This window comes from Dendrobates tinctorius, unplaced genomic scaffold (genome assembly GCF_039654945.1).
Source record: "Dendrobates tinctorius isolate UK_male_01 unplaced genomic scaffold, ASM3965494v1 ptg000021l, whole genome shotgun sequence".
Classification (NCBI taxonomy): Eukaryota; Metazoa; Chordata; class Amphibia; order Anura; family Dendrobatidae; genus Dendrobates; species Dendrobates tinctorius.
Genome location: NW_027361689.1, coordinates 36,751,053 through 36,776,960, shown reverse-complemented (window position 1 = coordinate 36,776,960; position 25,908 = coordinate 36,751,053). Strand labels below are relative to the sequence as shown.

Below are 25,908 nucleotides of genomic sequence, written 5' to 3'. Positions count from 1 at the left end.
AAAAGTATTTCCTGATTACGTGTAGGGTATTGGCGCACTCAGGAAAAATTGCACAACAAATTGAGATCCATCTTTTCCTATTAGCCCTTATTAAAAATTAAAAACTCGTGGTTAAAACAACATTTTAGTGGTAAAAATTTCTTCACTGCTCAATGGTGTAAAATTCTGCGAGTCACAAGTGGTGTCAATGTGATCACTGGACCCCTAGATGAATTCATTGGGGGGGGTGTAGTTTGTACAATTAGGTTGTTTATGCTAATGTGACATGGCACCCTCAAACCAGTCCAGCAAAATCTGAACTCCAATATGGCGCTTCTTCCCATCTGATTTTTGCACTGTGCCTTAAAAGTAGTTCTCGACCACATATGGGCTATTGGTGTGCTCAGGAGAAATTGCTTAACAAATTGTAATGTTTGCTTTCTCCTATTATCCCTTCTGAAAATTCTAAACATGGGGTCAAACCAACATTTTAGTGAACAAAATGATATTTTTCCATTTACTCAGCCCAATGCAATTCTGTTAATCCCCTGAGATTTAAAGGGAATCTGTCACGCATTTTTTGACATATTATGTAAAGATATCATTCATTTGTGTGTTCCATAAGGATTCTAGTAGTACTTTTGATCCTCCCTGACCCCGCACCTTTGGTGCATAAAAACCTTTTTTATCACTCTTGCGATGTATGTAAATTTCCGCAGTCCGGTCCGATGGGCGTGGCGTATTCTCCTCCCCCCCCCTTGGCTTGCTGGACGTAATTTCATCTGTGAATATCACAGATGCCGTTGTGTATTTGCACCTGCGCATTGAAAAGGCTGCTCGCGCTTGCGCAGTATGCTTTGCCCAGCTGTGGGCAAAGCATATAATCAGTACTGCGCATGCGCCGGTATTTTTCCCTGCCGTCTATGACCTGGAAGTCTTCCTATGCAAGACACACTCTTCCTGGATGCCAGATACCCAAGTAAAGCCCTGCGCATTACAACGGAAGCTTAGGAAGAAAATCATCTATTGAACTATGTACAATGTATGTAAATCGGACCGGACCGCGGCGATTTACATACATCGCAAGAGTGATAAAAAAGGTTTTTATACATCAAAGGTGCGGAGTCAGAGGGGATCAAAAGTACTACTAGAATCCTTATGTAACACACAATTTAATGATATTTTTACATGATATGTCAAAAAATGGGTGACAGATTCCCTTTAAAAATGCTCGCTGCACACCTAGATGAAATTCTTGAGAGGTGTAGTTTCCAAAATGGGGTCACTTATGGGGGTTTCTGCTGTTTTGGCATGTCAGGGGTTGTCCAAATTCGACATAGCGTCCACAATCTATTCCAGCCAAAATGGCACTCCAAAATTTAAATGGCCCTCCTTTTCATCCCTCCCGAGCCCTGCCATGTTTTCCATTACAAATAGGGTACTCAGGAGAAATTGCGCAAGAAATTGTACAGTCCACTTTCTCTTGTTACTCTTGTAAAAATGACAAAATCTGGGGCAAAACCAACATTTTTGTGGGAAAAATGTATTGTTTCTTTTTCACAACTCAACGTTATAAAATTCTGTGAAACACCTGTAGGTTCGAGGTACTTACCACACCTCTAAATTCCTTGAGGGGGGTGTAGTTTCCATAATGTGGTGGTGGTCGTGGGGGTTCCACTATTTAGGCACCTCAGCGGCTGTGCAAATTTGACATGGCGTCCGCTATCTATTCCTGTCAGGTTTGCACTCCAAAAGTCAAATGGCACTTCTTCCCTTTCGAGCCCTGCCGTCCGCCCAAACAGTAGTTTTCCACCACATATTAGGTAACTTCGTACTCAGGTGGTATTGCATAATAAATTGTTCAGTACAATTTCTCATATGACCCTTATGAAAATACAAAATGTGGGGCTAAATTCAACATTTTTGTGGCAAAAAGTAAAATTTTCATTTTTTTTTCCTTCCAAATTGCTTTAAGTCATGTGAAACAGCTGAAAGGTTAATAATCTTATTGAATGTGGTTTCAAGCACTTTGAGGGTACAGTTTTTAAAATGGTGTCACTTTTGGGTATTTTCTGCCATGTAGGCCCTCAAAATCACTTCAAATGGGATGTGGTCCCTAAAAAAATGGTTTTGTAAACATTGTTTGAAAAATGAGATATTGCTTTTCGGTTTTTAACCCTTCTAATTTCCTAACAAAAGCAAATTATTTAAAAAAAAATGCTTATGTGAAGTACACATCGGAAAATGTTGCTTGTCATGGAGTCAAATTGTAAAATCCAAAAAGACGTCTCTGGAGAGGGGACATATCACCCTCACATTCAACATATGGGATTAATTATAACTGGAACAGTGAGGAAGGACCTCCTGCCATGAACAGGTAATTGCACCAGGGGATCTGCTGAGAACTAGTCACAAAGTCTAGAATTGGTATACTCCATGACGGAGAAATACAGAGACTTCCTCGGTTCCAAGGATTTATCTCAGAGCCAGTGCTCAATGATGAATATTGGGGTTTGCATCAATCCAATATTTATGTCAGATTTATACTGTATTTTGACGTTATATCGAAGGGACGAACATAACGTATTCACTCACTTCACCATAACTGCCGCCGTTCACCTCCACCTTAACATCGGGAAGATGGATGATGCTTTCCATGCCATGTTTAATCTATTAAGAAAGGTAAAATCATGATGGGAAACATGACAACAATATCTCCCACCTGGGACCTCCAGGTGCAAAGATGTACTGAAGTTGGGGATCTCATAATCTTCTAAAGACTTAGCACATTCAACCGGTCCCCCATATATGCTGACCAAGGGAAGGTATGTGGGCGGGGAGTAACATTGATCTTGAGTTTGGGTTTTCCAGATTAAATATATAAAATTTAATAGCACCGTCACTCTTGCTCTGTAAACCACACCCCTGAAGCCATACGCTACCTGTCTGGTTGGCCTGCATAACTGGTGATGGCAACTAGTATTTGCGCTTATTGGGAAGCTTGGCTGTGACCATACCGGAATATACTGTATAAGTATATTCAGTGCTTTGGAATTGGATGTGTATATACTAAATATTCACTGTGAGATTCCTAATATCTGGCCTAGTAGTGTAGTAGTGAAAGCAGCTGCTGCCTCGTCCATCAATCATCAGCCAACTGCGTAATTGTCTTGACGATTGGAGGCTGCAGAATGCTGGTTCTTGAACATTGGACAATGTTGGGGAGAAATCGGCAGATTCACAAAAGGAAATTTTCTGCTCACCCCTCTTCACTCCTTATCACACCTCCGACGCACGGAAACACCCTGACCCGGGTGTATAGTGCATGCACAACATAGAAAAAGATTTTCCAGTGTCTCCAGGAGATAAAATAACAATTGCTTTATTGAAAATATAAAATCTTCTTACCATCAAGTAAAAACAACATAAAGAGGCATATGGAGGGGAGCACTATCCTATGCGTTTCACCCTGAAAGGGCTTAATCATGGAATGCCAATCGGCAGATTCTCCTGGTTGTTCCCTGACTTTATTTATTAACTATTTTGTGTGATATAACTATCTGGTTTAAGGTCATAAAGATGAAGAGTTCCCAAATTTTCAACATTTTTGCCACAATTCCGATATTTTCACAAATAAACGCAAAAAATACTAAACTAAATTTACCACTATCATAAAGTATAATGTGTCACGAAAAAACAATGTAAGAATCACTGGGATCCGTTGAAGCATTCCACCGTTATTACTATATAAAGTGACACTGGTCAGAAATGTAATATTTGACCTGATCAGGAAGGTGAAAACAGGCTGGGGGGGTGAAGGGGTTAAAACCCAATCTTTTAAGAATCAAATGCATTTTTTTCTAATGTTGCAATGTCATTGACTTTTAACAATTAGTGGACTAAGCATGCACCATTCTTTTATTTCAGAAGATTATTAAAAATTTGGTTAAACCTTATAGCCGTTCCATTTTTTTTGTTGCCTAACCCATAACTCATTATTCTTTTAATAAGACATTTTATTAGTTGTTGACCTGAAAAACCTATGCTGCCCCATTAAGTCTAAGAGAGTTGTTCTTCTCCTTCCTTGGTATATTAATTAAGAAATCACTCAAACTAGTCATAAAATGGATTTTGTAGTCTCAATAGTTTGCCTACTATTTTCCCTTTGCAAGGCTTTTTTCAGATTGTGTTATTGCCCACATTCAGTGGTACAATCGAGGTTTGCGTCCAAAGCATCCACAAAACAGGATTTGGACATATGCGCCGATGGGGCCATTGACTATAATGGTGTCGACAGAGTCAATGTGTGCTGTGTCGTGCATCAGTTTTTGTGCGTATATGCCTACTGGAGGCGGAAACTCAGACGCAGTCTTCTATGTCTGAGTGTCCGCTTTCAGTAGGGGATACAGTCCTGAAAATTACATCTAACAGAGCACACGTTGCCTGTCAGCACCAGTATAGTCAATGGCCCTGTTGGGACATACGCACAATTCCTGTTTTGCAGAGGGTTCAGACGTAAGCCTCGACAGGACCACTGAATGTAGGTAAGAACGCAATGTGAAATTACCCTATTTGGCATTTTATGCTGATGATTCAACCAAAATCCAACAGCCTTCATTATTGGGTTAAAGTGGTTGTATCATCTTCTTTTTCCAGGAACCGCTCCCCTGCCTTCCGGTTTCCTTCTTGCCATGGGGAACGGTGAGGTCTTGAAGGTTGACAGTTTGGTCCAGCAGCATGACTGAACTGACCAGTCTCCTATGTTTCAAGCAGAGGCAGATTTGGTACTGTCTGATCATAATGGTAACCAAGAACCTCACGTTCAGTTTTGTAAGTTTTTGTTTAGTTGCAATAAACCGATGCAAAACTTTTGCACCATTTGTCCTTTACAGTCGTTTTTTGTTTTCCTGTACCTTGCTGGCTGCAGAATGATTTGACAAATCCATCAGTGAGTTCATTCTGACAGAGCGTTTATAACTTTTTTTTAATTATTTTCTGAGTGCCTTTCAGATGACCTAACACCATGTCAAAGTTCAGCTCTACTTTGATGTGTTCTCAGCACAGAAAAGTAAAGAGAAAAAAAAAGACCGATAAAAGAGTAACATACAAGGAACACGTTTGCTAACTGATTCTCGCTTAAATCATTCTTCAGCCAGCAACTTGTAAAGAAACGGAGAGACTGTAAAAGCCAATTATTGCAAAATTTATAACGAAATCCAAATGCAAAAATTATCTTTAGCCCAAAATCGATGCATTAAAGTAAATAAAAAAAAAAGGCTTCCGAAAGGTGTACGTATCCTTTAAAGGGGTGAATATATGTTTGAAAAATGGGAAAAATATGGGCAATATTGGAAGACCATGACCAGAAGAGATCATAAAATGAATGTTTGTTAAAAGTTTAAAAATAGCCTCATGATTCAGAGGAGCAATATTTAGGTTGTTCTGCCTTGACAGTATATGTGGAGTTATGTCGGCTTATTATTGGTGGGCAAGGGGGGGATTATTGGAGAAACCCAGGAATGTGTAGACAGCTTGAATTTTACTGACTATGGCTGTATTCTAAATGGATGACTGCACAAGCGTGCCGCTTGTTTTTCTGAAGTTTTGTAATGTGTATCTTTATTTTCTCTAGCCTCATTGCTCGGAGTTATGTTGAAACCGATATCTCCGTGAATTTATCATTGTTTTTCTTTGGTGAAAGTGTCCTTTCTAGGGTCATATTAGAACATCGATCTGAGAACGAGGTGGTAGCCAGGCTTCAGTCAACTTGTTCCTGCGAGATTTGCAAAGCAAGCAAATTGGAATTCATAACAATTCGTAATGTATTTGAACAAAAAACATTACCGCCTGCGTATTAGGTTGCATCTATGTTCTAATGTGAAGTTGGCACGGGTGCAAGAGCTGTTTCCTGTGTCAGTGTTGCCTGCAGCCTATCTGCCGTTTAAAGTCAGGTACATCTTGTCCGTTGGCATCTATAAGGACTCTCATATCTTCTAAATCTTTTCCCCTTATACCGCTATCCATTTATTGTCCATGTATTGTGATTTTTCCCAGATATAATTACCAGCCTAGAAACGGTAAACCTGGTTTAGTACAAACTGTCTTAATATCTCAGAGTTTATTCCAAAAATGTTAGGAGCCATAGTTCCATATAATGCCTGTAGTACCGAACCACAAGGATAAGCATAACTAGACCCCGTGGGGAGCTGATATCAAGCTTTCCACTTAATGCTTCAGGGAAAAAAAATGCCTTATTAAAAAAAACCCTCTGCACAGAGATCCTCGTTCTTGCAGTCATGTGTCCCTTTCATTTGCCCAACGATGTGCTCCCTCCATATTACACCTACAGGAGCTGACATACCGTTCTGCATCTATAGACTTTAACATGGAGTTGGTCCCTTTGCAGTTATAATAGCTTCCATTCTTCTGGGAAGACTTTCTCCAAGATTTTGGAGGTGTCTGTGGTAATGTTTGTCCATTCATCCAGAAGAGCATTTGTAATGTCAAACACTGATGTTGGAGGAGTTGTCCGGCTCAAAATCTCCAGTCTAGTTCATCCCAAAAGTGCTGGATACGGTTAGAAGTCAAGATTCTTCCACCAAACTTCTCCAACCATGTCTTTATGGTCCTTGAGTACTGGACACAGCCATGGCGAACAGAAAAGGCCCTTCCTCAAACTGTTCCCACAAAGCTGGAAGCTACAATTGTTCACATTGTCTTGTAGTGAAGCTTTAAGATTTCCCTTCACTGGAGCTAAGGCTCCAAGCCCGACCCCTGAAATCAAGCTCAGAGCATTATCTTTTCTCACCAAACTTTGCAGGGGGCACAAAGCAGTCAGGTGGGTAATGTTCTCTTGGCATTCATCAAACCCAGTCTCGTCCATTGGATGCCAGAGAGAAGTGTGATCTGTCACTGGACAGAACACTTTTCCTCCAGAGTCCCGTGGTGGCGGCTTTACACCATTCCATCCGACACTCAGCATTGTGCTTGGTGACATAAAGCTGCCTGCAGCTGCTGATATTAATGCCAGAAGAGGTTTGGACTCTTCAGTTATGGAGACAATAAAAGAGAGCGAGTGCCGACATCGCTGGAACATGCCCCTGCTCGGGAAGTGAGTATCAGTGTTTTTATTTTATCAGTGCCAAGCATTGAGATCGAGAAGTGGTTGTCCTAGTAGTGGACAACCCCGTTAAAATAAAAACACTTATGTTCACCTCCAATACTGACGCCGTTTCAGCAGTGTCAGCACCTGCTTTCCGGGCCTCATGTGAGGTTGTTACATCTCATGAGCCCTGTATCTAGTCAGTGCCAACTTCACTGTCCCCGCCTTCAGACATATTGAACATCAACAGGAAGTCAGAGTTGTAGCTGCTCTCTGACTTCCTCTTGATGTTCTGTTTGTCTTAAGGTGGGGAAATTGACTCTGGTGCTGATTGGGTGCAGGGTTCGTGTGACGTAACAGCCTCACGTGAGCCCGCAGAATGTGAGTGCCGACACTGTGGGAAAAGCTCCAGCATCAGAGGTGAGTATAGGAGTTTTTTTTTAACAGGGCCAAACATGGTGAATGAGAAGGGGTTGTACAAGTAGTGAGGTTTCAGATTGATTAACCAATATCATTTTAGTAGATTGGCATCTGGAAAAGCGAAACTTCAAGTTACCAAAAGTGATGGAGTTCTATGGTTTTGATTTTGAAGTGCAGGTTGCTGTGTGCTATAAAAATGGTCACCGTAGATGTTCACAGCCTTTAGGGTAGATATGACCATTTTGTTTTATAGTGTTCTCAATTTTTTAAAGAACATCATACAGCTTAATAGTCCACAGAGGTGTTGGTTTCAGGCGCCTGCTGCAAAATCAGTCATGATTCCCCAAAACTTCTAGTGCTCCTACAAGTTGCTGTAGGTAAAGACCAGGAGACCAGGTTCAGCAGCAACATCTGCACCATGCGCGTCTTTTCAGTGTTTGGATTGGGTCAAATCTACTAATATGAATATGACTTATGACAGCGGCACACTCTGAATGACAAAATTGTCTCATCTTTAGACACTTTTGTCTCACTGTTTACCACCTTTTGGTTAGTTTAGTTTATGCGAATATTTAAGAAAATAATTATGGCACTTTGCCACATTTCAAGCAAAAACTGGTGTTTTTTGGCTCAAATTGATGGAACATTCTAGTGCATTTATCATCGTAAATCAGATATTATTGCCACTAGTCGAAGTAATTCAGCAATTGAAAGTCCAACAGATTTGACAATCCGGCCGTTTTTTGCAACATAGCTTAATATGGAATTGCAAAACCAAAAGAAGACCGATTTTTGTTTTCTTTTTAGAAATTACAATATGTCCGTTTAGACACCAGACAGTTATAAATTTCTGAAGTGAAATTTTTTGTTTATTGCGTAATCCAAGAATATTTGTCACTAAATTCTCAAAGCGATCTAAGAATATTTGAGGCCAGAAATGAAAATAATTTTACCACTTATTCCAAAATTACACTACTTAGTTTAAAACTTCTTGTAAATTCAAGTTCAAACTTTCCACATCTACCCACAGACTAGGCTGTAAAACTCTACTTTATCCGCAATTGTTTGCATTGGACCAAACGCAAAGAAGGGGATAATAAGAGAGAGAGAGATTTGGGTTTTGTGAGTGTGTTACTTTTCGAAAATGTGAGGTCTGCGAGAAGGTTATGGAATTCATGTGGAATGGCGAGGTTTTGGTCAGCAAGTATTCGTAATTCACAAGTCAAGAAGTGCTATTATTGGCCACTGCATGTAATCACTAGCTGCATGTGGTAATCTAAAGGCATGTCAAACCTACTAGGATCTTCTGGTTCTTTTCCGACATCTTTTGTTTTTCATCATTCTCGATCCTATGTTCCGGCTATTGGTTAGGCCGGGTCCACATCTCCACATGGAAAAATTGACAGATTGCGGACTTGACCAGTTCTGTGCAAATCCGTATATACATCTGCATTGTGGTCAAGTGCCGGAGATGCCTTTACATTGCATGCATTGTTTTGGTCCTTAAAATGGCAAGTTTTTTCCACACAGACCACTGATCCATATTGAAAGTCGGCCATGTGCACTACCGATAATGGGTCTGTGGTTTACCTGGACAGCACAGGGACCAATTACATGCTCATCTAAACAAACTCTTTAGCTGCTGTCGAAGGGTTTGGCAACATCCTCCATATTCCACTCTCCCTACTGAAAAAAGTGCATGTGTTTGTTTGTTTTTTGAGTCATGAGCATTTGCTGTCAGTCAAAATAGTGTACAGTCTCCAGCCATCCTGACGGGATTGTCTACCTTTATTATTATTTTAAAAAAATTATTCACCATGGTGTAAAATAAGAAAAAAAAGGTATGCAAGCAATTCCCAGCTTCTTTTCTGCTAGTGTTGCGTTGGTTCCCCAGTAGTTTTCGTGCTTCTTCTGGTAAAGGATCAGTAGATGAGTATACCATAACTTATTTATTTTCCTTACACCATGCTTTGCTGTTATTTGAGTTTGAAAACCCCTTTAAATGTGGCCATTGACAAGTATATATTTTATAACAGTGGTATGAAGACATCTGCCAGAAGTAAGACATAAAGTGAGATACATACTGATCTCAAAGGATTTATTACCAGATAGATCGGTAGGATATATCATAAAACCGATTGGTAGAGCCTGTCAGTGCGGCCATCTCGCCTTCCAGAACAGGACGGGGCCTGGAGATAAATTTGTGTCCTCGAAATATGCCATGAATATCTAAGGAACAAAAGAGTGTTTACATTTTTCTACCTTTTTCATATTACCTTGTTCATGATCCAAAAGCTATAATTCGATCTGCATATATTGAAATTATTAAGTAAAACACCGTGCCGCAAAGCTGAAGAGTATAAATATATTGTGGTCACTTACAGTTGTGGCCAAAAGTATTGACACCCCTGCAATTCTGTCAGATAATACTCAGTTTCTTCCTGAAAATGATTGCAAACACAAATTCTTTGGTATTATTATCTTCATTTAATTTGTCTTAAATGAAAAAACACAAAACCGTGTTCTTTTCTTTGAATGCCTCTTTTTTTCTCCTGTAAACTCTATGTTGATGCCTTTGCCCAAAAAGCTCTACTTTTGTCTCTTCTGACCAGAGAACATTCTTCCAAAACGTTTTAGGCTTTTTCAGGTAAGTTTTGGCAAACTCCAGCCTGGCTTTTTTATGTCTCGGGGTAAGAAGTGGGGTCTTCCTGGGTCTCCTACCATACAGTCCCTTTTCATTCAGACGCCGACGGATAGTACGGGTTGACACCGTTGTACCCTCGGACTGCAGGGCAGCTTGAACTTGTTTGGATGTTAGTCGAGGTTCTTTATCCAACATCCGCACAATCTTGCGTTGAAATCTCTTGTCAATTTTTCTTTTCCGTCCACATCTAGGGAGGTTAGCCACAGTGCCATGGGCTTTAAACTTCTTGATGACACTGCGCGCGGTAGACACAGGAACATTCAGGTCTTTGGAGATGGGCTTGTAGCCTTGAGATTGCTCATGCTTCCTCACAATTTGGTTTCTCAAGTCCTCAGACAGTTCTTTGGTCTTCTTTCTTTTCTCCATGCTCAATGTGGTACACACAAGGACACATGACAGAGGCTGAGTCAACTTTAATCCATGTCAACTGGCTGCAAGTGTGACTTAGTTATTGCCAACACCTGTTAGGTGCCACAGGTAAGTTACAGGTGCTGTTAATTACACAAATTAGAGAAGCATCACGTGATTTTTCGAACAGTGCCAATACTTTTGTCCACCCTCTTTTTTATGTTTGGTGTGGAATTATATCCAATTTGGCTTTAGGACAATTCTTTTTGTGTTTTTTCATTTAAGACAAATTAAATGAAGATAATAATACCAAAGAATTTGTGTTTGCAATTATTTTCAGGAAGAAACTGAGTATTATCTGACAGAATTGCAGGGGTGTCAATACTTTTGGCCATAACTGTATTTAAGCCACGATGTACCTGGCTAAGTTGGGAATCCCCAGTTTGCGGTCCGCAGAATAGTTACAGATTGGCAGCAGTAGTTCACTTAGGGATGGCTACAAGGGTCTTCACCAGGAGAGCGGTCAGGGTGTGAGAGGCCAAAAAATGAAATGGAAATGTAGTCATGGATGAAGGTAAAATTTAGAGCCACGACTAGTAATACATCAGGTAAGCAATCCAAGGGGCAAAGCGGGCAATATCCAAAAGCAAGGCAAGCCAGTTAGAATCAATCGGAAATCTAGCCTGGAACAAGAGTCAGGATCGGGAATTAATCCTAATCATCAGTCAAGGTTTTGTGAAATAATTCCCCCTAAATAAGTTCAGACCTGGCATAATCGTTAAGGTTTTAGAAACTAGGCACAACCAGAGCAGAAGACATGAGGCCTGATATAGCAAGGCTATTGCAGAAAGTGAGAGAAGGAGGAATCGGGATGGGGCACTAGGACCAGAATACCAGAAATGATAGAAGATACAGTGAGTAATAGTGGAAATGGGCAATTGGCCTCTTGTGTTTTCTTACGTCTGTATTTCTAGTAGAAAAGAGGTTTTTATGGGGTTATTCCAAAGACACCCCAGTTGACTTGTACATTGAGATGTACTCAGCTGACAAGCAGGCCCTCCAGCTCACACAAAGAGCATTTGCCAAAAAAATAAAGTGTTGTAATTGGTCTTTTGTCCTCTCTGGGCCTTTTTCCATTGCCTTTACCCGACCTACAAGGCGTGCAGGTGGACATAAGATAAAAACGTATAAAAGTCCAAATAGGAAGGGATAAAATCCCACGCCATATCCAAGTCTTTTTATCTAAATGCTCTGCCTTTCCTTTCACTTTTCTCTACTTGAACAAATTGGGATGACTCCAAATTTCATATTAGATTGGGCCGATGCCCATAAAATAACTACATTCTCACTAACTTAATTTATAAGATCCACTAATTAAATTATTTTTATCTGGACTTACAGGAATTCCGAAGGGCAGAATAACATTTGTATAAACTGTTGTTATTTTTATTGGGACATTAGATATGATATTTGTTATCATTTTTATGTGTCAGGCCCTACTAATATGGAGCATTTTTCTTGTTCAATAATATGTGCTTTCTATATATAAATGGAGTAGCGCTTTCAGGAATGGTGCTCCTTTCCCAGTTATCGATCTGAGGTCCATATTTTGACAATTTCTTGACATTAAGTTTTGCACTTCTCTAGTCATACCACTTCCTTGCGATAATCAATACACAGATGACAGGTGGAATAAGGATTATCTGTGGGAAGAGTTTGAGGGAGGACTGGGTTTTGTGACGTCAGAACGAAAATTTGGTTGTGATGATCATCTTCTATATTTGAGGAGACCAACATTTTAAATAGGGGAACATTGGCAATGCATGACTGGTAACTTCAGTGCTTGCATGACATTATCCTGTGAGATAGTGATCCTGAGAAGATAATGGTGATTGAGTGAATGGAATGGAGAAGATAAGGGGTAGAAGATTAGGAATATTGATGAACTAAAAAAAACAAAAACTTTTTGCACACAGGCACCAACTTGATGGGATTTATCTGACATACAAACCTTAGCTTGAAATGACTTTTGTTAAGGATATCACTAGGTTCTTTGGAGATTAATTATTTTAGTTAATCCCTCATAATAACTCTTGATTTTGTCGTGATGTTTAGTTAACCTGGCCATACGAATTAGATGGCTGTCGGACGAACAATTCTTCAGCTGAATGTTTGGCCAATAGTCATCTCATCTAACTCTCATACACAGGAGCGCTTGCTTGGTTGAGTGCTCTTGTGTTCTCTATGAGAAAGCTGCTGCCTGACACATCGTCCTGCTGCTTATTTCTGGGAGAACAATGCGATCAGCAGTCCATCATCGGACATGCGCAATCAACATATCTGTTACTGGTGCTTAGACACATTATAGACACATTAGGCCGCCGGCTGACTGATATCAACAGGTTCGGCCGACATTAGTCCAATGTGCATGGGGACTAAACTCCTAGTATTTCTGAAGACCCTTATACATATAAAACAAAAGTTGGTGAAAATGGCCCATTTGTACAGTAACAATGTATCATCAGCTGTCAGATGAAGATTTGTTCATTCTGAAGGAGGTCCAATCGAAGGACGCATCGGGCATCTTGTATTTTTTTGGTTGACAATAAGCATTGGCTGCAGCATCGACCCAAAAAATCTAACACATCCAATGCAATTAGAGGTGCTTTTTTTTTTTTTTTTTTTTACCGTCAATGAACGACCGTTTGTCCGACCAATTGTTGATCTGCTTTTTTGTGCATAGAGACAGTTGTGGACATTATATTGCAGCTCAGTAAAAAGACATATTGGTGGTCATTAAGGAGTTAAAAATCATTTCACCGGGCGAACAGGCATTTTGTTTGTTCTTCAAGTGATCAGCAGCCTACTTTGATTGCTCACTTATCAGGAAATGAGGGTTTCTAGAAACTTTCATTATTTATAATCGTGCAGTATAAATCCACTCTGCTCATTAGACTAACGTCAGTCGAACCTACTGATTTCATTGGGCTCAGCCAACAGTCTATTGAGTATGGTGGGCTTCCCATCTCTACCTTAACAGATGTTGTTACATGAGAGAATCATGTCCAATTTCGGACTGAGAACCCTTTTGCTCTTAAAAACGTTGCCGCCATTGGAGTCTGGCAGTGGCTTTCTCATAGAGAACACAGGAGCGCTCGGCAGAAATTGGTAGTCCAAAATGACTAGAGATAGTGTCACGAGTGATAGCTGCCAGTTATACCATTGTTCATCCAAGAGCTATTTGTTTTGTATGGGAACTTTAAGTAGCTCCATTCCCAGCTTGTGCATCAATGATCCATGTTATGCTCCACCTAGTGCCACCATAATGGATTTGTAGGATATCTATTCAGCGCCACTAATATCCATTTCTATAAGTCTCCTCATGCCAGCTTGGCACTCTCCACAAGGAGAAACATTCCCCCTCAGATCCACTGATAACAGTGACATATGAGTGCTGGACCAATGCCATCGAAGAACGTGGGTGTGCCGCTAGGCTGAAAATAATGCAGGGGATCAGCACACTAGGGATGTTTTACGGTACTTAAAAAATTCATTTCGTAAGTGATGGAAAATCCATTTGCCTCCAGAAAGATGTGTGGATGTCTTTTTTTCTCCACTAGCAAGGAAAATGATAGATTTGGTGGCTCTAAATTTCCTGGCAGTTTGCCCACAAAGGGTTTTAACCTATGGATTGGTGTGGGTCCATCCCCTGAGAACCCCACCGATCCCAAGAATGGGGCTCTGAAATGGACAATATACATCACTCAGCTTTTTCTTGCAGTCTGATAGAGAATGAATGGAGCTGTGGTCACGCACTCCCAACAGGATATTTTGGAATCCTGTTCTTGGGAAACTTGGAGGTCCTAGCAGTCGCACCCACACCAATCCACAAGTTATCACCTATTTAGTGATACATTTCAATGGTGGTCATAACTAGAGTTGAGCGAATATGTTCGGAATCGGTCACCGAATCTGAATTTTCCATATTGGTACTGTGATAAAACACTCCGGGATCGCCTTTGCTGGGGTCAAAGGTCACGTGCGTTCAGCATGAAACTGAGGCGCAGAGCTGGGATTCGTGTATAACTGACCCTGGGTCAGGTTTATTAACGGTGAAAGCAATGCAAAAGGAAATAAAACAAATCCTTGCCTGTCCGGCACTAACTAAACAATGGACAACCTAACAGGGCTGTGGAGTCGGAGTCGTGGAGTCGGAGTCGGTGCTCATTTTGGTGGAGTCGGAGTCGGAGTTGGAGTCGGTATAAAATGGACCGACTCCGACTCCTAAAATATATAATAAATTGGGTACAGTAATTCAATGCAGGATGTGCTGAATATTTTTTCATAGGAGTTTGGGAAAGTTATGAAATGTCCTATAAATGGCTGTTCTATTCCTGATCTAAGGCTACATTCACACACAGCGTTTTTCCTGTGTTTTTTGAGGATACGTTTTTCAGCTGCAAAAGCTGATCATCTTTTTAAAAAACTGCATCACCTGAAAGGTTTTTGAGCTCATAGATAATGTTTTCAATAGCAAAAGCAGATTAGAAATCTGCTCTATCTATCCATTTATCCATATCTGTCTATCCATATCGTATCTGTACCAAAAAGAATGAAAACCGGGTAGTACACCAATATATATTCTGTTCTATATAAATATCTTGATTATTGGATCATAAAAATGATTAAATGTCTGAGGTTCACATTGTACTACAATAAATTTTTCACTTAAATATAAGCAATATGTGTGGGAGTCGGAGTCGGAGTCGTGGAGTCGGAGTTGGAGTCGGTGTAAGGGAAATTGGGGAGTCGGAGTCGCAGGTTTGGCTTACCGACTCCACAGCCCTGCAACCTAACTACCAACTGGCGGGCTTCTCCCGTCCAGCCAAACCACAGTTGCAGTGGGCACTGCTTCCACTCACGTGTGTCTCTCACACAGACAGGCTCTCTGTGTTCCCAGGCTGAGACACTCACACAACCACCTGGCATCCTTTTATATCCACCTCCCATTATCCATTAGTAAGCAGGTGCGATACTGACCAGACTAGGCCACATAGGAAAGGAATCTGGGCGAGATATACCTGCCCTCATCCACTATTCCCACATCATTCTCACAGTACCCATTCGTGCCGAATTCATGTTTGTTGATCGGTTCCGAACGTATTAGGAAATTTCTACTCTCATTAACTCCAATGACGTTCGGCGAATATTGCAAAAACTATATTCACCACCGATCGTGATCGGAACCGAATTTTGAAAAATGTGCTCACCTCTAGGCCCAGCCCTTTAATCTGTTGATTAGCATTTGTTATTTCAGCATTTCTACAACAAGGACACAGTAAGAATTTCTGGTCTATTTTTGCAGAAGTAATAGAAGTACCGTAATACAAAGTTTTAAATTATTTTTTTGTTCCCCTATCCAAAAATGTCTATTTTATGCCAATCAGTCTTTCATTTTCCTTTTTTTAATACATGCCAATAATAACATACAGGTAATATATCTATATAAGCCCAGAAGCATACTTGGCGCAGGTTGATTCTCCAGCACACATCGTTTTCCCGTACACTGATCCTCAAAGTGGTCCTTAGATATTTTTCCCCGAAAAAAAGGAAAAAAAAAAAAGAAAAGCTAATATTAATAATAATTCAATCCGTTTTGTACTGATACCAAACATCTAAGAGAAGCCAAATTTTCCAAGCTGTTAAATTTGGGGGTTTATAATTTTGCGCCTCGAGCACAAAAAAAACGAGAGAAGAACTTTAATCCGTTGACATTTTAATGTTTTACAAATATGTTTATAACCGAAGTAGCCGGGGTTTATTAGCGTATAGATTTCATATGGTAAGGTGGACTGTGTTAGGATCTCGCCGTACGGCGTGTTATTCTAGATGGGCCCGCTTTGATGCTGCTGTAACATAAGAAAATTGTGTCTGTTTTGTCATGTGCGTTAACTTGGATGGCCTCTCGGCACAGCTGTGTTAGTACAGCTACAAGTCTTTCCTTGACCCTAGTTTTCTTGCCTCAAGGTTTTTCTTCATTCCGACCGGGAAGAAATTTTGATTAATGTGACACTCTGTCAAATTTGGACACCAGATTACTATTAAGTGCATCATTATGTTATCTCACAAAAATGTACCGCGTCCTACCTGACAGATATAATAGCGAGCAAGTAAAATAGCAGAAAGCGGAAAGTAAGTAACACAAGGGATGTGCTCAGATATATCAAAGTTAATGTTCACTTCTGACAGACAGACAACCTTAGGTCTTAGTAAATCTTCCCAGAGTCTGTTTTATATATAACAGATTCATCTGAGATTTCCTCATCATTTTTTTTTTTTTAACTTTTTTTTTTATTCCTGAGGATAATAGACCATTAGTAGTTTGTTTAAAAAATGTGAGATTTAGGGCTCGATTCATCATTTGTGTGTTTTTTTTAAGGTCACTTCTCGTATTGTTATTTTTGTCATGTGCTTGTAGTATTCTTTAACGTTCCTTTCGCCAAATTGTTCAAAATGGGAAAAACTGGGTAGGACAAATGTGCACAGATAGGCACTACCGTAAGGAGCAAGATAACTGTGAGAGTGATGGTAGCGCTCACCTGTAAGGGTTGTGTAAGGAAACAACACCTGTAGAAGCCTGATGTGCTGTAGTTAAAACTCCTTGGGTGAAAGAGAGCATCGTCCAGATAACAGTTTGGCAAAGCGGAGATTATCACGATGTGCAGCCTGCGCTTATGGTAAGGATGAGCAGAAGAGAGTATAGACAAGGTTTTTTATTCACCAATGTGTTTCGCCTCCAAATTTGCGTCTTTTTCAAAGTAAAATCCCACATGTTTTTTTAAATGAGATATGCGGCAAAGCACATTGGTGAATAAAAAGACTTTGTTTATTCTCTCTGGGTCTCATCCTTTCCTTGAGCTTCAGCCCGCATAGCATGATAATGTACTCTTTGCCAAATTCTTCAAAATGGCTCTAGTGGTTCATGAATTTTGCGCAAAATGAAAACAAAATCATACATGTTGTTTGTAACCCCTTTATGACCTTGCGATTTTCCGTTTTTTCACTTTCATTTGTTCCTCCCCTTAATCCCAGAGCCATAACCTTCTTATTTTTCTGTCAATATGGCCATGTGAGGGCTTGTTTTTTTTCGGGACAAGTTGTACTTTTGAATGACACCATTGGTTTTACCATATCATTTACTGGAAAACGTGAGAAAAATTCCAAGTGCGGTGAAATTGCAAAAAAAAAAAGAGTTCAATTCCACAATTGTTTTTTTGGGTTTTTATTTACCATGTTCAATATATGGTAAAATTGACCGAGAAATATGATTCCCCGGATTATTTTTAATTTAAGTGGTGTGGTGTAGTGACCACTGTGTCCGCTAGGGGGCGCTGTGTGGATGTCCCAGGAGAGAGGATGAGTGGCAGAATACTGAATGACCGTTATGTATCTCAAGGTGGGTGGCCTTGGGATGGAGACTTGTTATAATTGGGTCACCGAGGAGGAAAACAAAATCAAACTAATTCACAGAAAAACAGAGATTGGTAACTACGCAGATTGCAGACCCCTAATCCTAACCACACAACTAACAGCAGCCGTGGAGCTTACCTACGATGATTCTAGACGCCTCGTCACAGCCGGAGGACTAAATGAGCCTAAAGCAAGAAAAGGGGAAATCTAAACTGCCCCAGAGCAGACCAGAAAGGAATAGACAGCCCCCACACATGTATTGACGGTGAAACAAGATGAAAGCACAAACACAGGTAGGAAAATAGGCTGAGCAAATGATGGGGCCCACACTAACTAGAAAGGACAGGAAAGGAAAGATACTGTCTGCAATCACGCCAAAAAACCCTGCATAAAATGTCCAACACTTCTGATAGCAAAAAACCCTGAAGTCACTAGACTTCACCCGCTATATCAGCGCTCTGGCATATTCTGAGAACAGAGCAAAAGGAGGCCAATCTAATAAGGGACAAAAAGCAAACTGGCACATACAGTAACATAAGAGTGGAAATTCAGCACAGCCCCAGCCAGGGCTGGCTGACCACACAAAAAACTAAATAGACCAAACCAAATCAAATGTGAACAATAGCAGAGACAACTTAGCTTGAGATGGCAGGAACTGAGCTGGAAACTAAGACCTCAGGAGGCAGGAAAAAGTCACCAGCATGGGAATAGGGAGTCGGCTGTCTTAAATCCAGTCTGAGACTCCAGATGTCCACTCCTCATCCTCATTAGCAGGTGGCAGGTCTCTGTTAATTAGATCAGCTTCATTACCTCCTGCCACTACCAGAGGGAGCCCGGAAAGAGAACTCACAACTCCTCTGTCAGCACAAACAGTTCCCTCACCAGAAACCAGAGGCAGACCAGAAAATTAGTTCACAACAGATACTTATGTGTGTGTTGATCAGCAGTGATACTCCTGAGGTGCTGTTTCAATGTGTTTTGGGAAGTTTCCAGGTAGCTGATGAGACGGGCAGAGGACCAGTTACCTACAAACCCACCCAGGGGGTGTGTTTAAGAACGCTATTGTAAATTGTGTATGAGTGGTTGAAGGACCTGTGATGAGGTCATAGCCATGTGACCCGGTGGGCGAGGCTACGGACCATTTAAGGTGGCCAGGGTAGGTCACATGGAGTGAATGCTTGGACCTGGTTGGTCCGTTTTGGAAGGTCCCGTCTGAGAGAGATGGGGCTGTCTTCCTGACAGCAAGTGAACGCTGTGTAAATGGCTGCAAGTGCCTGATAGTTCCCTGGAGGGAATGAATGTCTGCAGTGTGGAGAGCAGCCATGAGGTAAACCCTAAGGGGGGATATAACTGTGAGGCTAAGAGAGCCTGCGTATGGCATAACCTGTGTGACCACAGGGGTAACAGAGTGAAGCTCTGTCATGGACGCTATGCTGTTAATATGAACTTTATGTTGCTGGTCATGGTTTATGATGCCTAAATAAACCGCATGGACTATGATTGTTTTATGGAAAACCTGGGCCGGATGTGATTTATTGGCTGCCAAGTATCCTCTACCCGAATGACAGCGCTACCTTACAGTGGTGAAAAAAAATACTGAAATTTGTAAGAAAAAGAATTTTCGTTTATAGTAATAATAATACTTTATTTTTTATATAGCGCTAACATATTCCGCAGCGCTTTACAGTTTGCACATATTTTCATCACTGTCCCTGATGGGGCTCACAATCTAAATTCCCTATCAGTATGTTTTTGGAGTGTGGGAGGAAACCGGAGTGCCCGGAGGAAACCCACGCAAACACGGGGAGAACATACAAACTCCTTGCAGATGTTGTCCTTGGTGGGACTCGAACCCAGGACTCAGCTAACCACTGAGCCACCGTGCTGCCCATATGTCACCATATTCCATATTTTCATTTTAGTAAGGATTTATTTTTTGTGGGTTGTGCTGACATTTTTATAGATATCTCTTTTGGGGTAGATATAGGCTATGTGCCCATGTATGCTGAAAATTAAACTGGGACTTTTCTGCAAAATTAATGAGCATGCTGCGTTTTTTACCACGATGCGTTTTTTTCGCGGAAAAAACCGCATCAATATGCACAAAAAGTGCAAAATGCATTAAAATGAATGGGATGCTTCTTTTAAGCGATTTTTAAGCGTTTTGGTCACCTCTTATTGCAATGTTGCTGTAGCCCAAAAAAAAACATAATTCTGATGATTTGATTTTTTTTGTTGTTACGCCGTTTACCCATCTGATTATTTTTATATTTTGATTGATCAAACATTTCTGAATGCAGTGATATCAAGTACATGTATTTTTTAAAATTACTTTATTGTCAATGGGGCAAATGGGGGTGATTTGAACTTTTGTGGGTTTTTTATTCATATTTTTTCAGATTTTTAATAAGTGGTCTTTTGATCACACGTTTTACTGATTCCTATAGTCCTCTTAGGAGACTTGAAGCTTTGATTGTGTCCAATCATGATCTCCTATAAAAACTGGCCACAGGCCCACATCAAAGGCACGGATACGACTTTTGACGTAAATATACGTTAAAGGTCGTAAATGGGGTAAAGGGAATCTGTCAGCAGGTTTTTGCTATGTAATTTGAGGAGAGCATGATGTAGGGGCCGAGACACAGATTTCAGGGACATGTCACTTGTTAAGGCCCCGTTACATTTAGCGATGCACCAGCAATCCCGACCACGATATGACCCGGTCAGGATCGCTGGTGCATCACTAAATGGTCGCTAGTGAGCTGCCAAACAGGCAGATCTCACTAGCGATGCTCGGTGGTCGTTACTTACCTGTCAGACGCGGCGATGATGACCATCTTCCGCCCGCATCCATGGAGTAGCTCATCGGCGCCAGCAGAAAGCCGATGACGAGAAATGGACCAGGCCGATCTCGCGCGGTCAGTGATAGCCAGCGGGGGGCCGGTTGGAGGTGAGTGTCACATGTAGCGAGATCGCTACCGATATCGCTGCTGTGTCACAAAATCGGTGACGCTTTAGCGATATCGCTATGTGGAAAGCCCCCTTTAGGCTGTGCGCTGTTGTTTCTATACAATGAGTGATTTATCACCAGTAGATTATCACTGCCTGGACTACAGCTCCTGTGAGCCCTGGTCCGACTGCGATCCCTCTGATAAGCGGCTCACTGTCAATAGGCAATATACATAAAAGCTGTTCTGTGGGCGGGGTTAGCTTTCTGAGCTCTGCTAAATGCTACATCGAAGAACTCCGATTGTGTCACAACTGCTGCACCCAGTAAACTAAGTGATGCATCATTGTATATTAGTTCTGTGAGAAAAGATTCATGGTATATATCACTCTATAACACTCCTCCTGCTCTACAACATGGTGTCTGTAGATTGGAGTTCGTTTTCATGGTGACAAGTTCCCTTTATCCTTTTCTGCAACTTTTTAACCCAAAAGACACACGTCCTGCTAAAAATCTCGTAAAAATTTTCAGAAAAATTTTCAGGCACCCCTAAAATTCACTCCACTTTTGAGCAAAAATGTAGCTACTTTTTAAAAAGACGCAATTGATGAATCAGCAGAAAATGTTTGGAAACCCTGAACGTTGCCCACACCGACGAGCATAGAAAAAAGCAGGCACAAAAAAAATCACCATAAACTAAGGGAAGAAATGACAAAAAAAATAAATGCCAATGCAATAGTGAATTGGGTCTAACGGGGGTTGTCCAGCTTAAAATATATTATCACCAATTCGAAGTGTAGGTGATAACTTATTGATAGGTGGGCGTTCGACTTCTGGGACCTGCACCGATCGGAGCATCGGGGAATTTTATCTATGACGGAGAACTTAATCTCCATTACAAAATAGCGCCGTGGGTTGGAAGCACGACCAGTGCCCCATTAATTTCTTATAGGGCTGCCAGAAAAAGATTGTAGCGCTCAGCAGCCCCGTAGGGCGTGAATGGAGCAGTGGTCACCATGCGCACTCTCATTTCCTTGAGCTTTCCTGATTTTTAAGACATGATCATCGTAAAGTAGTGGTCTGTCCTGTCTTAAAGGGTGGGATTATGTAAACTCTTACCAAAGTGGGTGGTCCAGTATAGGGGCTGGGGGCGATGGTTAATGATTTACTGCCAACAAGAGCAAGAATGCAAATAAAGTACACCCTCCCACCCCATTCATCGGTGCTGCACTTGGGTTAGATTCTGGCTCTGTTATTGTGCAGAACTTGTTCTAAAAACTGGCACATAAAGGACCCCAGACAGACCCCACCATAACGGGGGCTCCTATGCTTCCATTAGCATGATTTATCCAATGGATCAATTTTTTCTACATTGTTGCGTTTCACCTCTTTCACGCAAATGTGAACATAGCCTAACAAGGTTTGGATTTCACTGTAAAATAAGACTACACACAGAATATCTGCTAGTTTACGCCCTGTAAGGACAGGACGCTCTGCCAGTCTCTGGTGGATTGTGCAGTGTGAATCTCATCTTCACTCTGCCCCCTAGTGGTGCGTTATCTATTTCTCTATCACGTACCTTTTTCTTTTTTTTTTTTTTCTTTCTTTTCTTCTTTAATTTTTTTTGTTCTTTCTTTTGTTCCTTTTTTCTTTTTTTTCTTTGTTTTCTTTCATTCTTTCTTTCTCATATCTATTCATCTATCTTTTCGATGAGTAAATCAATTATGTCAATTTCACTTTTTATCAATCTGTTTATCTACTGTACCTAATATTATATTTATATTTTCATTATGCAGGGTCATTCACCTTTGGGGCCATTTTTTCCCCCCTAAATGCATGTGTTTGAAAATAATTTGTGCAATTTGAGTTTCATTAAAAATGTCCGTCAGATTCAGTCTCCTCAAGAAGAAATGAAATTACTTTATTACTATTACCTTTATCAAAAGGTTTCGGAAAAGACCTGTCCCTTGGCAGCAGTTTACTTAAGTAAAAACAACTGTGCTTCACTCACCCTCTCAGGGTCCAGCACTGAATCTCCGCCACTCCTCTCGGTGTCTGAATATCAAATCATCATTTAGTTAAGTGGCTATGCCTTCCATGTAGGAGAAGAAAAAGTCATGACCTAGGCAGAATGGACTTTTTTGAAAGTTCTTATTTCATTCATGATGAGCCCGGCATATGTTCATATTGGTAGGTGAGTTGGAGAACACTGGAGAAGTCGTCTTTACAACATTCTCAATTTATTTTCTTTAGGTTTTGAAGTCCATTTTGCTGTTTCCAACAATTGAGCGGATGGCACAGTCTCCACAGGGCAAGATAATGACGCCATTGTTGTGCAACCTGCGGTACGTGGTGTATATGCCTCTGTATCTGCTCTCCTTCTTACCAGACGTGATGAAGACCTACCTGGTGAAGTTAGCCCTGCATGGGATCAAGTCTGTGGATGAAACATCGGTGGTGGCCTCACTGAATCTGTTTAGAATGGAGTGTGCCGGTAGGTATGGTATTAGCTTTTATTAATTATATACAGTCATGGCCGAAAGTGTTGGCACCCTTTACATTTTTAATCATTTTCCACAGAAAATTAATGCAATGACATATGTTTTGCTATACAGGTTTATTTCCTTTGTGTGTATTGGAACAACCCACAAAACAGAGAAAAAAATGTAAATTCAACATAACTAGCTTTGGCCCGTGCAAAATTTTCGCACATTGGTCGTCGGGGGTGCAGGCAGTTTCAGAAAAAGCAAGCTGGTCAAATGTAAATGTATTTCATGAGATGATGAACATTTGATAAGTAGAGGCCAAAAAATGTCTTTTGGTTTAGGTGCCACCTGCAGGTCATTGTTTCTTTTTGCAGGTTTATGGAAATGAATGTTTAAACTGTATTTAGTGATAAAATCGTGAATGTGTGATTTGTTTGGCTCTTTTTTTCTGAAGGGAGCAAGTTTACCTTTCAAATGGTGTATCATTTGTGTGCATGGGATGAAGTAATCAGTGAAAAAGCAGTGCATGTTTACAAATGTGTTTGTATATGTGACTCACCTTCAATGAAGTGTGCAATCCTCCAATGTGCCTGAAATAGGCTGGCCAAGCACTTGAGCAAGCTGGAAAGAACCCAAGGCAAATATTTGGATTTGTTTGTGATGTCTGTAAGCAGCTTTATGGTAGTGTGCTTTGGGGTAGTGTGCTGCCACCTGCAGGTCATTTGACCTTTCAAATGGTGTATCATTTGTTTGTGTGGGTGGTGTATGAACAGAGCAAGTGTGCATTTCAATAGGCAGTGCATGTTTCCAAATGTGTTTGCATATGTGACTCACCTGCAGTGAATTGTGCAATTCTCCCAATTTGGCTGAAATAGGCTGGGCAAGCTGGAAAGCCCCCAAGGCAAATGTATGGATTTGTTTGTGATGTCTGTAAGCAGCTTTGTGGTAGTGTGCTTTGGGGTAGTGTGGTGCCACCTGCAGGTCATTTTTCCTTACTGCAGGTTTATGAAAATTAATGTTTAAACTGTATTTTGTGATCAAATCGTGGATATGTGGTTTGTTTGGCTATTTTCTTGCTGAAGGGGGCATGTTTACCTTTCAATTGGTATATCATTTGTGTGTGTGTGGGTTCAGTATGAACGGAGATACAAAGTAATCACTGAAAAACAGTGTTTAGAAATAATAGAATAGAATGCACACTAAACACCAAAAATGGGCCGGACAAATTGTTAGCACCTTTCCAAAATTGTGGGTAAACAACTTTGTTAAACGCATGTGATGCTTATTCAAATGCAACTGTGGCAAGCAACAGGTGTGGGCAATATGAAAATCACACTTGAAACCAGATAAAAAGGGGAGAAGGTGACTCAATCTTTGCATTGTCCATATGTTTGTGCCACACTAAGCATGGAGAACAGAAAGAGAAGAAAACTGTCTGAGGACTTGTTGAAAATTTTTGAAAAATATCAACATTCTCAAGGTTACAAGTCAGTCTTCAGAGATCTTGATTTTCCTTTATCCATAGTGAGCAACATAATTAAGAAGGTTACAACCTATAGCACTGTAATCTCGCTGGACATGGATGGCAGCGAAAAATTGATGAAAGGTTGCAACACAGGATAGTGGATAAGCAACCCCAATTAAGTTTCAAAAAAATTCAAGCATGCTCAAGGTGCATCATTGTTAGCGCGAACTATCTGTAAGCATTTGAATGAGAAGAAGCACTCTGGCAGGAGACCCAGGAGGATCCCACTGCTGACACAGAGACATAAAAAAGCTAGGTTGCAGTTTGCCAAAATGTACATGAGTAGGCCAAAATCCTTCTGGAAAAGAGTCTTGTGGACAGATGAGACGGAGATAGAGATTTTTGGTACGGCACATCATTTTGCTGTTTACCGAAAACAAAAGAACACAGTACCTACAGTCAAATATGGTGGAGGTTCATTGGGGTTGTATTTATGCCTCTGGCACTGAGTGCCTTACCTGCGTGCAACGCATCAAGAAAACTGAAGCACCCATAAATGGGTGGAAATAAAGCGCTGTAGAATTCTGAAGTGGCCATCCATGAGTCCGGGTCTAAATCCCATTGAGCACCTCTAGAGTGATCTAAAAATTGCTGTTGGGAGATGGCACCATTCAACTATGAGAGATCTGAAGCAGTTTGCAAAGGAAGAGTGGTCCAAAATTCCAGTTGAGATGTGTAAGAAACTTTTTGATGTCTGCAACCAAATATTAGGATGAGCATGCCAACAATTTTCTCTGGCAAATTTTTGGAGCTTATTGTGAAATTATATCCAATTTGCCTTTGTTTCTCTGTTTTTTATTTTTTTCCAGTGCACACAAAGGAAATAAATTTGTAATTGCGATAATTTTCTGGAACAATTTAAAAGATGCCAACACATTCCGCTAAAACTGTACAGAAGTGTGCCCCATGTGTACCCTAATGTATACC

The 25,908-nt window shown here is 40.7% G+C and overlaps 1 protein-coding gene across 2 annotated transcripts in view; it reads left to right on the top strand.

The window, feature by feature from the left end:
* The window catches only part of LDAH (lipid droplet associated hydrolase), a 300,338-nt gene that overhangs the window by 196,276 nt on the left and 78,154 nt on the right, over positions 1–25,908 (top strand). For both annotated transcript variants that reach the window (XM_073568296.1, XM_073568298.1), the window contains exon 5: positions 23,224–23,464. In XM_073568296.1, the coding sequence (XP_073424397.1) occupies positions 23,224–23,464 (241 nt within the window). The remainder of the gene's footprint in view (positions 1–23,223; positions 23,465–25,908) is intronic.